This window comes from Nannobrachium achirus (genome assembly GCF_963921795.1).
Source record: "Nannobrachium achirus genome assembly, chromosome: 3".
Classification (NCBI taxonomy): domain Eukaryota; kingdom Metazoa; phylum Chordata; class Actinopteri; order Myctophiformes; family Myctophidae; genus Nannobrachium; species Nannobrachium achirus.
In genome coordinates this window covers 73,939,549-73,954,548 of record NC_137812.1, presented here as the reverse complement: position 1 = coordinate 73,954,548, position 15,000 = coordinate 73,939,549, and the positions used below count along the sequence as shown (strand labels likewise).

General features: G+C 48.5%; 1 protein-coding gene across 1 annotated transcript in view; it reads right to left on the bottom strand.

Annotated features, from left to right (window-relative positions):
* Positions 1-15,000, bottom strand: part of LOC308282503 (echinoderm microtubule-associated protein-like 6) — a gene marked incomplete at its 5' end in the record, with an annotated part of 77,416 nt that overhangs the window by 23,219 nt on the left and 39,197 nt on the right. Inside the window, 5 exons of the mRNA XM_080722867.1 lie at positions 8,143-8,344; positions 12,248-12,415; positions 13,487-13,575; positions 13,938-14,069; positions 14,305-14,457. Of these exons, the coding sequence (XP_080578993.1) occupies positions 8,143-8,344; positions 12,248-12,415; positions 13,487-13,575; positions 13,938-14,069; positions 14,305-14,457 (744 nt within the window). The remainder of the gene's footprint in view (positions 1-8,142; positions 8,345-12,247; positions 12,416-13,486; positions 13,576-13,937; positions 14,070-14,304; positions 14,458-15,000) is intronic.

Sequence of the window (15,000 nt, the reverse complement as noted above, 5' to 3'; positions counted from 1 at the left end):
ACTTTTTTGGAAAGAAATCTTCCTCCTAGTATAATCATAATAGTAGATAATCATGGTTTAGAGGGGGGGGGGGTGTCAGGAGTGACATCTGCCCACGTCATCCTTTCATCATTCACTCCCTATTTAAGTGAATTATCTTCATTAAGTTTCCAGTTCGGTTATTATTTGTATTTGCTTATAATATAATTGTAATTACCTTCTAAGAAGTTATCTTGGACCAAGATACTAACCAACTGGGAAAGAGTCGAGCTATATCTAATTTAGCTCTAAACCTCAGCAAACCCAACTACCAAATAAGAGAAACCAAGGTTGCACCTGTGGATTACTATACCAAAACTAAACCTTAACAGAATAACCGAACTCAGGATTATCCGCAGCGACCTATGATGGCTTTCTTAAAGAGTTTAGCTTCTGACTCAGTAACAGGACCAACTTCCGGTACTCAAATCAAGACAGAGGGGGCGGAATCCAGGATTGACGCTCCTATCAAGACGGAGGGGCCGGATTCTGGATTGGTTCAAGACCGGCAATTCCTGTCGGAGTCCAGGGTTGAAGCTACCGTCACACCGATCAAGACAGAAGGAACAAGGCCCAGGATTGATTCGGGGCCGGAAGCTTCACCTTCCTGCTCTCCTTCCCTCCGCTATTCCTCTTCGCGTGTGAAGGCCCGGGATGCTCTTGGTGAGCACCAAGCTTTGATCAATGACCTTGAGACCAGACTTGCGGTCCTTAAACGTAGAGAAGCGCTCATTTTGCAACTAGATCGAGTCAGTCAGTCTTCTGTTGGTCTTCTGACGCCGATGCGGCCTTCCGTGACCTTAAGCAACGATTCGTTTCTGCTCCTATCCTCATGCAGCCTGATCCTTCTCTACAGTTTATCCTTGAGGTTGATGCGAGTGAGGTTGGAATTGGGGCAATCCTCTCTCAAAGGTCAGCAGTGGATGGTAAACTCCACCCATGTGCATTTTTTAGCTACCGACTCACGTCCGCCCAAAGGAATTACGACATTGGCAACAGGGAGCTTCTGGCCGTTAAGATGGCGTTGGAAGAGTGGCGTCATTATCTAGAAGGTGCTAATCTCCCTTTCGTTGTTTGGACTGATCATAAGAACCTGGCTTATATCCGCTCTGCCAAACGTCTTAATTCTCGACAAGCTCGGTGGTGTCTCTTCTTTGGTCGTTTCGACTTTACTCTGTCTTACCGACCGGGTTCCAAGAACACTAAGGCGGATGCCCTTTCCAGGATGTACTCCCCTGACGAGATCGAAACCTCTCAACCTGAGACCATCATTCCTTCTTCTCTTGTTGTTGGCTCCGTTTCCTGGGATATTGAATCCAGGATCTTGCTTGCTCAAAAGTCGGACCCTGATCCCCGTCCTGGCCCTCATGATCGCATCTTTGTTCCTGGGTCAGTCCGCCATGACGTTCTCGTCTGGGCGCACAGTTCCGTTCTTTCTGGCCATCCAGGTGTCAATCGCACCATTTCTGCCTTACGACTTCGGTTTTGGTGGCCTGCCATGGCACGCGACACTCGATCTTTTGTCGCCTCTTGCTCTGTTTGTGCTAGGAATAAGACTTCCACTAAACCGCCCTCGGGTCTTCTCCATCCTTTGCCCATCCCTGGCCGACCCTGGTCTCACATTGCCTTGGATTTTGTCACAGGCTTCCCTGAATCTTCTGATGGCATGAATGTTGTCCTGACTATCGTCGACCGGTTTTCGAAGGCTGCCCACCTTGTGGCCCTTCCGAAGCTGCCCTCTGCTAGGGAGACTGCTGATTTGGTTGTTTCCAATGTCTTCCGGTTGCATGGGATTCCTGTGGATATTGTTTCTGACCGCGGGCCCCAATTCATTTCTCAGGTATGGAGGTCGTTTTGTAAGGCCCTTGGGGCTTCCGTCAGCCTTTCTTCTGGTTTTCACCCTCAGTCTAACGGTCAAACGGAGCGCCTGAATCAAGAGATGGAGACTACTCTTCGTTGTTTCGCCAATTCCAACCCGAAGTCCTGGTCTTCCTTTCTCCCTTGGGTCGAATACGCCCACAATTCATTGGTCAACGCCTCGACAGGTATGTCCCCTTTCCTTTGTAGCCTGGGTTACGAACCTCCCCTTCTCCCTCGGGAACAGGATGTCATCTCTGTTCCCTCTGTCCGTGACCATATCAAGCGTTGTACGGAGATTTGGAGCCGCACACAGAAGAACCTCCTTTGCGCCTCTCAGCGCTCCCAGACTGCTGCCAACCGACGACGCTCTGCTGCTCCCACATATGTTGTTGGACAACGGGTTCTCTTGAGTACTCGCGACTTAAACCTGAAGTCATCTAGTCGCAAGTTGAGTCCTCGTTTCGTCGGTCCTTTTGAAGTTGGATCCATTATCAATCGTACCTCGGTTCGCCTACTTCTCCCTCGGGAGATGCGATGCCATCCGGTTTTTCATGTTTCCCTTTTGAAGCCTTGGATTGATCCCGACCTTCCCCATCACCCGCCCATTCCTCCGGCTCCCATCGGACTCGGTTCTGGTTGCTCCGATACTCCCTCCGGGGAGTTGTCGCTTGTTCCTCCAGCGCCTCCTTCCATCGAACTCGGTTCTGATACCTCGGCTGCTTCCTCAGAGGGACTTCCGTCCACGCCTTTGGATCAACCCCCCACGCATTCTATCTTGAAGCTCATCGGCTTCCGCTGGCGTCGCCGTCAGCCGGAGTACCTTGTCGTTTGGTCTGGCTCGGAGCCTAAGGACGACTCCTGGATTCCCGGTTCTCAAATTCCCCCTGCTTTCATCAGGACCTTTGAAGGATCGAGACGCACTTCTACCGTTCTTACGCGCGGACGCGTTCGTGAGGAGGGGGGTACCTGTCAGGAGTGACATCTGCCCACGTCATCCTTTCATCATTCACTCCCTATTTAAGTGAATTATCTTCATTAAGTTTCCAGTTCGGTTATTATTTGTATTTGCTTATAATATAATTGTAATTACCTTCTAAGAAGTTATCTTGGACCAAGATACTAACCAACTGGGAAAGAGTCGAGCTATATCTAATTTAGCTCTAAACCTCAGCAAACCCAACTACCAAATAAGAGAAACCAAGGTTGCACCTGTGGATTACTATACCAAAACTAAACCTTAACAGGGGGGGGGGGAATCATGGCACCCCATCTTTAAGAATGTAAACAATGTTCCCAGATTGCTGCCAACCAAACGTGTTCTAAGAGATAGCTAGACTCTAGAAATAAATATCACAAGTCAAGAACGCAATTGACCAATCAATCACACTGCCCAAACCCATCTGAACTAAAAGACAGTGTGCTGTGGTGGTCACCTAAAGTTCTGACATTAAGTCCACCAATGATTCACAACTTTTTGTCAGAAAGGTCCGGTTCAGCTACAAAATGACGTCACTCGCATCTTCTGAAAAGCATTACCCTGAATTAGAGTTCGGAAAGCTGTACGTCGAGAAGTCTCAACTCTCTGACGAAAAGTTTGGTGGTCGGAGACAGTATGGACAGGCCTTTAAGTTAAGGCATAAGAGCTGGTACTTAAGACAATCAAAATAGAGCCAGGCACCATGAAGGACTGGGCTTTAGACTGTCACTGTACAGCCTCATGGCTACAGGCACCATGAAGGACTGGGCTTTAGACTGTCACTCTACAGCCTCATGGCTACAGGCACCATGAAGGACTGGGCTTTAGACTGTCACTGTACAGCCTCATGGCTACAGGCACCATGAAGGACTGGGCTTTAGACTGTCACTCTACAGCCTCATGGCTACAGGCACCATGAAGGACTGGGCTTTAGACTGTCACTCTACAGCCTCATGGCTACAGGCACCAAGGACTGGGCTTTAGACTGTCACTACAGCCTCATGGCTACAGGCACCATGAAGGACTGGGCTTTAGACTGTCACTCTACAGCCTCATGGCTACAGGCACCATGAAGGACTGGGCTTTAGACTGTCACTACAGCCTCATGGCTACAGGCACCAAGGACTGGGCTTTAGACTGTCACTACAGCCTCATGGCTACAGGCACCATGAAGGACTGGGCTTTAGACTGTCACTCTACAGCCTCATGGCTACAGGCACCATGAAGGACTGGGCTTTAGACTGTCACTCTACAGCCTCATGGCTACAGGCACCAAGGACTGGGCTTTAGACTGTCACTACAGCCTCATGGCTACAGGCACCATGAAGGACTGGGCTTTAGACTGTCACTGTACAGCCTCATGGCTACAGGCACCATGAAGGACTGGGCTTTAGACTGTCACTCTACAGCCTCATGGCTACAGGCACCATGAAGGACTGGGCTTTAGACTGTCACTCTACAGCCTCATGGCTACAGGCACCATGAAGGACTGGGCTTTAGACTGTCACTGTACAGCCTCATGGCTACAGGCACCAAGGACTGGGCTTTAGACTGTCACTACAGCCTCATGGCTACAGGCACCAAGTACTGGGCTTTAGACTGTCACTGAACAGCCTCATGGCTACAGGCACCAAGGACTGGGCTTTAGACTGTCACTGAACAGCCTCATGGCTACAGGCACCATGAAGGACTGGGCTTTAGACTGTCACTGTACAGCCTCATGGCTACAGGCACCATGAAGGACTGGGCTTTAGACTGTCACTGTACAGCCTCATGGCTACAGGCACCATGAAGGACTGGGCTTTAGACTGTCACTCTACAGCCTCATGGCTACAGGCACCAAGGACTGGGCTTTAGACTGTCACTACAGCCTCATGGCTACAGGCACCATGAAGGACTGGGCTTTAGACTGTCACTACAGCCTCATGGCTACAGGCACCATGAAGGACTGGGCTTTAGACTGTCACTGTACACTACAGCCTCATGGCTACAGGCACCATGAAGGACTGGGCTTTAGACTCTCACTACAGCCTCATGGCTACAGGCACCATGAAGTACTGGGCTTTAGACTGTCACTACAGCCTCATGGCTACAGGCACCATGAAGGACTGGGCTTTAGACTGTCACTACAGCCTCATGGCTACAGGCACCATGAAGGACTGGGCTTTAGACTGTCACTACAGCCTCATGGCTACAGGCACCATGAAGGACTGGGCTTTAGACTGTCACAGTACAGCCTCATGGCTACAGGCACCATGAAGGACTGGGCTTTAGACTGTCACAGTACAGCCTCATGGCTACAGGCACCATGAAGGACTGGGCTTTAGACTGTCACTGTACACTACAGCCTCATGGCTACAGGCACCATGAAGGACTGGGCTTTAGACTCTCACTACAGCCTCATGGCTACAGGCACCATGAAGTACTGGGCTTTAGACTGTCACTACAGCCTCATGGCTACAGGCACCATGAAGGACTGGGCTTTAGACTGTCACTACAGCCTCATGGCTACAGGCACCATGAAGGACTGGGCTTTAGACTGTCACTACAGCCTCCTGGCTACAGGCACCATGAAGGACTGGGCTTTAGACTGTCACAGTACAGCCTCATGGCTACAGGCACCATGAAGGACTGGGCTTTAGATTGTCACAGTACAGCCTCATGGCTACAGGCACCATGAAGGACTGGGCTTTAGACTGTCACTCTACAGCCTCATGGCTACAGGCACCAAGGACTGGGCTTTAGACTGTCACTACAGCCTCATGGCTACAGGCACCATGAAGGACTGGGCTTTAGACTGTCACTCTACAGCCTCATGGCTACAGGCACCATGAAGGACTGGGCTTTAGACTGTCACAGTACAGCCTCATGGCTACAGGCACCATGAAGGACTGGGCTTTAGACTGTCACAGTACAGCCTCATGGCTACAGACACCAAGGACTGGGCTTTAGACTGTCACTGAACAGCCTCATGGCTACAGACACCAAGGACTGGGCTTTAGACTGTCACTGAACAGCCTCATGGCTACAGGCACCAAGGACCATGTTACCAGTAAGACTCCCTAATCGGGAGATAAGCGACCGTTGGTCGCTTATCTCCACAAATATCACAACCTCCACCTCTCACGTCATACGGGTAGCCATAGTTACACCTGGAATGTTGAATCTCCATATATGGAGATAACCTACGCATCACACAAAGTCTGACCTCACCAGCCCATACTTGGGCATGGACGACTTATATCTCCATATACGGAGATGGCCATATATGGAGATACGATGACATCACAGAGTCCACAGCTGATGATGTGGCGTGATGTCATACAATACACAAACAAGCCCTATATAAAGGGGCAATTCTCACCAGGGAAGAGAGCATTGCCTGGAATGTTGAATCTCCATATATGGAGATAACCTACGCATCACACAAAGTCTGACCTCACCAGCCCATACTTGGGCATGGACGACTTATATCTCCATATACGGAGATGGCCATATATGGAGATACGATGACATCACAGAGTCCACAGCTGATGATGTGGCGTGATGTCATACAATAAACAAACAAGCCCTATATACTGATGCGATACGATGACATCACAGAGTCCACACCTGATGATGTGGCGTGATGTCATACAATAAACAAACAAGCCCTATATACTGATGCGGAGATATGAGCAGGGCAAAGGTGTGACGTGTGACGTGTGACCGACCGACGGACGGACGGCCGGTGGAGGTTTTCATAGTAAACTGCTCCCTGACGGTCGCAACCATGTGAGCAGTGTTGGGCAGGGACGTGCTGGGCCCCTGATTCAGCCCAGGAAAAAGAGTTGGAGAGGCCCTCATTGCGCGCTATAGAGAGAGATCTCTCTCTATAGCGCTGCTGCTACTCAAAGATTTGCCATTTCAGATCATGACAAGTGACAAGCCAGTGGGCCAATTATTGTACATGAGTTATATTTCGTCGTTGTCGGGTGGAAACCTTGTATGTCCAAAACCGTTTGTTTTGTATTTATCATTTTAAAAATGATTTAAAATGATTTAACAAATGATTTAACAACGCCTCGAGGTGCGAGGCGTTGTGTGCTTGTAGATCGGCTGTTTTCACTACTTTTGTGCAACAGCCTCATATGATGAAGCAGGACTTTGCTTTGCGAAAAAATGTATACATTTGAAACTTGGAGATACAAGGTTTCTGCCCGACAGTGACGATTTACTTTGTTGGCCGCCCAGCCCCCGAAATGGAACGAAGGCCGACATTTTTTATTTTATTTTTTATTTTTCTAATGGTCGGCCTGGACCGGCCGCGAAAGAACCGGCCATTCGGGAGTTGTCCCGCTTGTCCCTGCTCATGGCTACAGGCACGAAGGACCATGTTACCATGTGAGCAGCGTTGGGAAGTTAAAGTTACATGTAACCGAGTTACGTAACTAAGTTACATTTTGCTGTAACTTGCTGGTAACTGAGTTACATTCATATTTCTGTAACTCGTCAAGTAACTGAGATACATTTTGGGACAATTTGGCTCAAGTTACAAGTTACAAGAAGTTACAAGCAAAGTTATAATTTAACATTTAAGTTTTGTTAAGATTGACGTTCAAATGTCCTCATCAGATCACAGTTTTCTTCTTGTTTAACTTCATATTAGGAACACAGATAGAAAATGTCAACCTTTTTGAAATAAAACATAAAACTCAGTTGAGAGGCATATTTCTGCTGGCATGTGACTTTTTTTGTAGGATATTATATTTTGTTTCATGTACACCAAATGTACATTCTCAATTTAACGCTGAAAAAAAAATAGCTCAAGTTACTCAAGTTACTTTTTCTATGTAACTTGAAACTTTATAAGTTACATTTCTTCATGGGTATAACTTTAACTTGATCAAGTTACTGCCATGGTGAGTTACTTGTAACTGTAGAAGTTACGCTTTCAAAGTAACTTCCCCAACACTGCATGTGAGCAACTGTGTGTGTGTGTGTGTGTGTGTGTGTGTGTGTGTGTGTGTGTGCGTGCGTGCGTGCGTGCGTGCGTGCGTGCGTGCGTGCGTGCGTGCGTGCGTGCGTTTGTGTGTGTGTGTGTGTGTGTGTGTGTGTGTGTGTGTGTGTGTGTGTGTGTGTGTGTGTGTGTGTGTGTGTGTGTGTGTGTACTACCTCCATCTTCATCTTCATCATCGTCACTCTCCTGGCTGTCCTGTGTGTGTGTGTGTGTGTGTGTGTGTGTGTGTGTGTGTGTGTGTGTGTGTGTGTGTGTGTGTGTGTGTGTGTGTGTGTGTGTGTGTGTGTACCTCCATCTTCATCTTCATCATCATCACTCTCCTGACTGTCTTCGGCCTTGTTGTCTCGGTGGGCGTCGGCCTCGCGGCTCCAGATCATCAGCGCCGTGTCGGCTCCGCCCACCGTCAGCAGCAGAGCGTCGTCATTGGTCCATCTGACGTTGCTGACGTTAGCGCTGTGGCCCACGTACTTCTTGAACTTACTGAACGCTCCCTGCGCGCGCGCACGCACGCACGCACGCACGCACGCACACACGCACACACGCACGCACACACACACACACACACACACACACACACACACACACACACACACACACACACACACACACACACACACACACACACACACACACACAAACACACACTGACGTTAGCGCCACGTGTGCGTGTAAGGACACAGTCAAGCAGGGACGTGCTGGGCCCCTGATTCAGCCCGGGAAAAAGAGTTGGAGAGGCCCTCATTTTTATTTTATTTTTGTCGTTGTCGGGTGGAAACCTTATATGTCCAAAACCGTTTGTTTTGTATTTATCATTTAAAAATGATTTAAACTAGTGAAAACAGACGATCTACAAGCACACAACGCCTCGCACCGCGAGGCGTTGTGTGCTTGTAGATCAGCTGTTTTCACTACTTTTGTGCAACAGCCTTGTATGATGAAGCAGGGCTTTGCTTTGCGAAAAACGTATACATTTGAAACTCGGAAATACAAGGTTTCTGCCCGACAGTGACGATTTACTTTGTTGCCCGCATAGCCCCCAAAATGGAACGAAGGCCGACATTTTATTTTGTATTTTTTCCTAATGGCCCGGCCTGGACCAGCCGGTAATGAACCGGCCGTTCGGGAGTTGTCCCGCTTTTCCCAATGGCCAGCACGTCCCTGCAGTCAAGTATCTGACAATGTATGAAGTCATCCGCACTGACCGCATGTCCACAACGCGAGCGATGAAATGGCATTGAAATACATTTGTTTCAATGCGACCGTCCTGACTTACCGTGAACGACAGCGCGTCGTGCAGTCTCTATTGTCCCGCCCCCCAAAGATTTTTTATTACTATTTCATTATTTGATTGGTTCAGGCTACGTCGCAACGCAATGGCCGGCACGCCATATGAGGACATTGTGACATCGGAACGCTGGCAGTGCGGATGAGCTGTGAATCACGCACCCCTGGAAGGTCCACAAGTTAATTCCCACCTGATGTTGTGTGGGAGTCCAGACTGCTCCAGACCGTACTGAATAACCACTAGTTTGCATAACGTCTTGAGACTAGGACTCAAGTCCAAGATGTCTAAAGGGTCGTTATGGCCAAAAGAACCAACATAAGCATGGCTGCTGCAATGGTCCGCGTATCGGACAAAGACGATACGTTCTCCCACCTTGCAACAGCACTTCAGTTGAAGGGACCTTGAACACAGGCCTTTCCCCTTGGGCTGAAGCTCCTTCCAGGAGAAGGTCTCTGGAGTGAACTTCCACAGATAAGTGAAGACCCCATAGCGATCATTTATGCGCTGTCCGCCCACCCACTCATCATCATCATCATTGGAGAAGACCCTGCACCGACCAAACCCACCAAATGTGTACAGTTCTCCATCGTAAGCAAAGGCTGAATGACTCCCGCGTCCTTTTGGAAGAAGCTCTGCAGAAGACGCGCTCAACCAGCAGTTGGTCTGCACGTCAAACACTCTGATGTCGTTGCGGTAGTCCGTCGTATCACACCAGCCACCGAAAACAAACATCTTCGTACCGATGATGGTGGCAGAGTGACCTACCGCAGCAAGGCCCGTAGTGCCTCTGGTGTTGATTAAAGACCAGACCGTTGTGCTGGTGTCCAACTTGTACAAGTCATTCTTCATGAATCCAGTCAGCTTGTTGTATCCTCCATAGACATACATGACCTTCTCCAAGACACAGGCGGAGTGCTTCTCCCTCCCTTCCGGAACTGTCCCCGAAACCTTGGGCCTGAACCATCTGTGGGTGTCAACATCAAATGCATAAAGCTCGTTGCAGTAATATGAATGTTTATTACGTCCCCCCCAGAGGTAGGTTACATCTTCTATCAGCACAACTGTGTGGGCTTCACGATAGGAAGGAACCTCTGGGTCCAAGTCTCTTCCAGGTGTCTCTGTGGACAACGTCATCCAGCGCAAAGACACAGTGTCGATGATTTGCACCTCAATCTGATCCTTTCCACGCTGCCATCCAAAAGAGTACAGCCTTTCCCCAACTGCAACAACAGCGCTTACAGCTATGTTCATCCTTCCTTCCAGATGCTTGACCCATCGCAACATTTGACACAACAAACAGCAAAGCAAGACAACTATTCCTCTGAAGAATAACTGAGATATGTCGAATGATCGACCACTTATATGGTAGTATTGAACAAACTGTGAAGCATGGCCAATCGGTGAAGTGAAGCCGATGTTTTAGGTCAGCCAATCAGGAAAACAGACGCCTGTTGATCTTCCTAAAATGGCAAATTGATCTGGCATCATTCACCAGCCATGAAGTCATTGTGGGCTCGCTGAAAGGCCAGACCAGTATGTTATACCAAAACGTTATAGGTCAAGTTTATCTCCTAAAAAATAAATGTACAAACAGTACAAAGGCAGGACCCTTAGCCAATGAGGAGCAGCGTTCTTGGTGACATCATCACCAACAAGTGCGACCTGATATAAATAATAACAACACGTGGGCTTGAGACCAGTATGTTATATCAGTATGTTATACCAAAACTTTATATACGAAGGCTATTCTCCTCCGACAGTACAAAGGCAGGGCCCTTAACCAATGACGAGCAGCCAAAGGCTAGATCTTTGTGCCCATACATGGTGTTCCACACTGTTTCGTAGGAACAGTATTTCTAGTTGGCTTAGTAATTCGACAAAAACTAGGACATCTCGACAAATGCAAGGCTTCGTGGGGTGTGTAATTCATAGAAGATAAATGTTTTTTGGGGTGAACCATTACTTTAAAGTTGGATTAGTAGGACAGGAGAAGCCTTCACTCAGTGCGGTGCAATGACAACAGCCAACTCTCTAAACTAGAAACTCTTCTGAGCACAGGTCTCCACCAGGTCAGGTAGGTTATTGGCCTCCTTGTGGCGTTATAATAGAGCAATGAGAAAAGGGAGACACATTTTCTTGGGCCTTGCACGGCAACAGGACGCTGCATGCATGATTTGAGGCATTTTGTTCCAAAAATGTGTTTTGCAAAAGTCTACTTGCTGGTGGCGCTATAACAGTCCAATGTGAAAAGGGTGGCATTTGTTCCTTAACCTAGTGGGAATGTGCGTACAAAATATACGTGCAAAACATGTTTTCAGTAGAACCGCCGATCCAACCAATATACCCATAAAAGGGGACAAGGACTGAGAGAGATACTGCCCAGGGCAACACTTGTAGGACACTTTCAGTAGTCTGTAAACAAGGAAATACTTTGATTTGTTTAAAGTTTTTGGTCAAATTATTAATATTTTTATTAAGAAGCCATGTAATAAGCACAATAATGTCTGCTTCAGCGGCCATTATGGAGTGATAACATTCCTTCAGGCTGATATGGCACCTCCGCTCCGCGTCGGTGCCATATCAGGATCTTATCACTGGATAATGACCGCTGAGGCAGACATTATCCCCTACTTACCCTACAGGGGTAGCTGAACAGTGATAGTTTATCTAGTGTTAATTTCAGATCATGACAAGTGACAAGCCAGTGGGCCAATTACATGAGTTATATTTCGTTATTGTCGGGTGGAAACCTTGTACGTCCAAAACCATTTTAAAAATGATTTAAACTAGTGAAAACAGCCGATCTACAAGCCTCGCGGTGCGAGGCGTTGTGTGCTTGTAGATTTGCTGTTTTCACTACTTTTGTGTGACAGCCTTGTATGATGAAGCAGGGCTTTGCAAATTTGAAACTTGGAGATAGCCTACAAGGTTTTCTGCCCGACAGTAACGATTTACTTCTTTTTTTTTTCCTAATGGCCGGCCTGGACCAGCAGGGAATGAACTGGCCGTTCGGGAGTTGTCCCGCTTTTCCCAATGGCCAGCACATCCCTGGTTTATCTAATCTTACCCTGCAGGGGTAGCTGAACAGTGATAGTTTATCTAATCTTACCCTGCAGGGGTAGCTGAACAGCTTGACGAAGCCGAAGTCGTCTCCGGTGGCCAGCAGCTTCTTGTCTCTGGTCAGACAGGCTGAGTTGACGAAGCTCAACGCCGGCCAGATGCCCTCACATGTTGGACCCAGGACCGAGGTCCAGGTGGCCCAGTCCACCTTCTCCAACTACACACACACACACACACACACACACACACACACACACACACACACACACACACACACACACACACACACACACACACACACAAAGAAAGTCATACGTTAGGAAGGAAATGATAGTCTGTTATTCACATGTTATTCTCGAGAACTGTCCGACCGACCGACTTCAGACACAGCGTGTGCATCGCAGACGAGGCGGTCTGTGGCATCAGTTCAGCAAAAGCTAAGGTTGTCTTTGATGCTTTCATTGAAACGTTCTCTCCATAAATGGTTGCCAATATTGGAACCAGCTCCCTGCCACAATTAGAGAGATCCCCACATTCGGTGCTTTTAAAGGGCAGTTGAAGCAATGGTTAAAACGCTCACGAGCATGTAACCACCTATAAGTAAAGAGTTGATGCCTGTCATGAATTAGTCTGTCAGGTTAGTCTTTCCAGTGTGTTTCTTTTTGGCACGAGGCACTCTGTCGCACTAGGCACTCTGTTGCGCCAAGCACCTTGTTTTTGTTGTGTTGTTGTTTGCCCCGTATTGTTCTGTTCTTTGTTTTTGTTAGCCTTGTTTTGTTTCTTGTTTTATGTCCTGAGGACCGTAGCTAACTCCGGCTGGTTTACACTAAGATCTTTGTATGTATTCTTATGCAATATGTCAATATCTATGTGTTCACTAACAGGTACCATCCTGTCTAAATAAACAAATAAAGTAAAGTATTGATTAGAGAGATCACTAACGAGGACTTGACACTTTTATGGCCCAATCAATTACCTCAGTGCACAACCCCTTTGAAGTTCAAAGAGAGCAATTAAGAGCTCTGGCTGAGCTCCTCCTGACAAAAACCTCCCTCCACTGTTTCTGTTGACATTTAATGTCAACAGAAAGAGAGGAACAGAACAGAAATACAGCCAGGGGGATGTGTCTGTCTGCAAGGAAACACCCCAGCATAATAATATAGTTGTGGTTTGTTTACACGGTTACCTCGGTAACGTTGATGGTTTGTTTACACGGTTACCTCGGTAACGTTGATGGTTTGTTTACACGGTTACCTCGGTAACGTTGATGGTTTGTTTACACGGTTACCTCGGTAATGTTGATGGTTTGCTTCCTGCCTCTGGGAGCTTCAAAGAACAGCTGTTCTCTGTTTCCTGTGTTCACCTGCAGCAGCTTCCCTGGAGACACCAACACACAGGAAAGGATTGTCACACCACCGGGCATCTGGCATAGTGGGCATAAAGTTGGTGGACGATTGCAGGCAAGTGAACAATCCTTGCGCCATTGTGACGGAGAGAGTCACAGCCCTAGCTCTGAAGCCTCAAAAGTCTAGTATCTCCCTCGTCCCATAGGGATATCCCTTTGGAGAGATGGTGAAGATATTAGACTTTCGCGTGGGAGGCCCGGGTTCAAAGCCCGGGTGGGGAGGTCCGATTCACCTCCGTTACACCATCATAAATGCACGGCATCTACCACCATGATAAATGCATTCACTGGCCGGTAAAATATAATCCGGCCGGCTCCACCCTGACACACCCACCTCGTGCGTCCCAGTCCAGGTGTGTGATGTAGCTCTGGGCTCCTCTGCACACGCCCACTCTCTTACTGGTCAGCACGTTGTAGATGTCAACAAAGGAGTCATGTGACCCCACCGCCAGGTAACGCCCTGTGTCTGAGAGAGAGAGAGAGAGAGAGAGAGAGAGAGAGAGAGAGAGAGAGAGAGAGAGAGAGAGAGAGAGAGAGAGACATAGAGAGACAGACACAGAGAGAGAGAGACATACAGAAGTTAAGGACCATTCACATCAAGCAGAACTATCACAGACTCTTCAATGTTTGTGTTCAGACTCAGAGGCACAGCAGTGACTGTTGTTGTTGTAGTGAGACTTTTGTCCACTAGGGTGCGCTACCTTTGGAGAAGCTGATGTCAGAGATGAGCTCCTTCCTGTGGTGAAAGGTCACCATGTCCTCCAGGGTGTCAGCGTTGACCACCAGGAAGGATCCGTCGTTCAGCCCCACGGCCAGGGCCTTACCGTCTGGAGAGAACGCACAGCACCTCCCTCCTGAAACATATATATGTTACAGTATGTTTGGGTAACTCAGGACGTTCTATGTAAGAGCGCTTGTTTTGTCGTTCACCACACACCACCAGGTGGCGACGACAGCCATTCACTAGTGAAGGCGCTGACGTCACTCGTTTGCGACTCTTTCTTTATTTACTAGCCTAGCCTAGCCTAGCCTAGCCTAGCCTAGCCTAGCCATTAGCTCCATTGTAGTCACTTGGACAGGGCGTTTATCATGGGCTTGCCCAGGCCTTACGGCCTGGGCATAAATATAACGATTGCATTCACAACGGCTTCGTAACTCGCGCGGCGCTCCGCCGGCCGCGCGGCCCTGGCCCGCTCTTTGCGGCCACTCGCACCTGCGGTGCTCGGGGGCGAAGAGCAGGACCAAGGTCCGCTGGCCTTCGCGCCGCTTGCAATGTCGTGGACAATTGAGCGGCTCCGCCTGGAGGACGTTGTTGTGGCGACCGCTTGTTCCGCCCCGTGCTGCACGGCGAGTGCTCCGTTTCTCGACCGTACTGTTTCTCTAACAAACCGTGACAT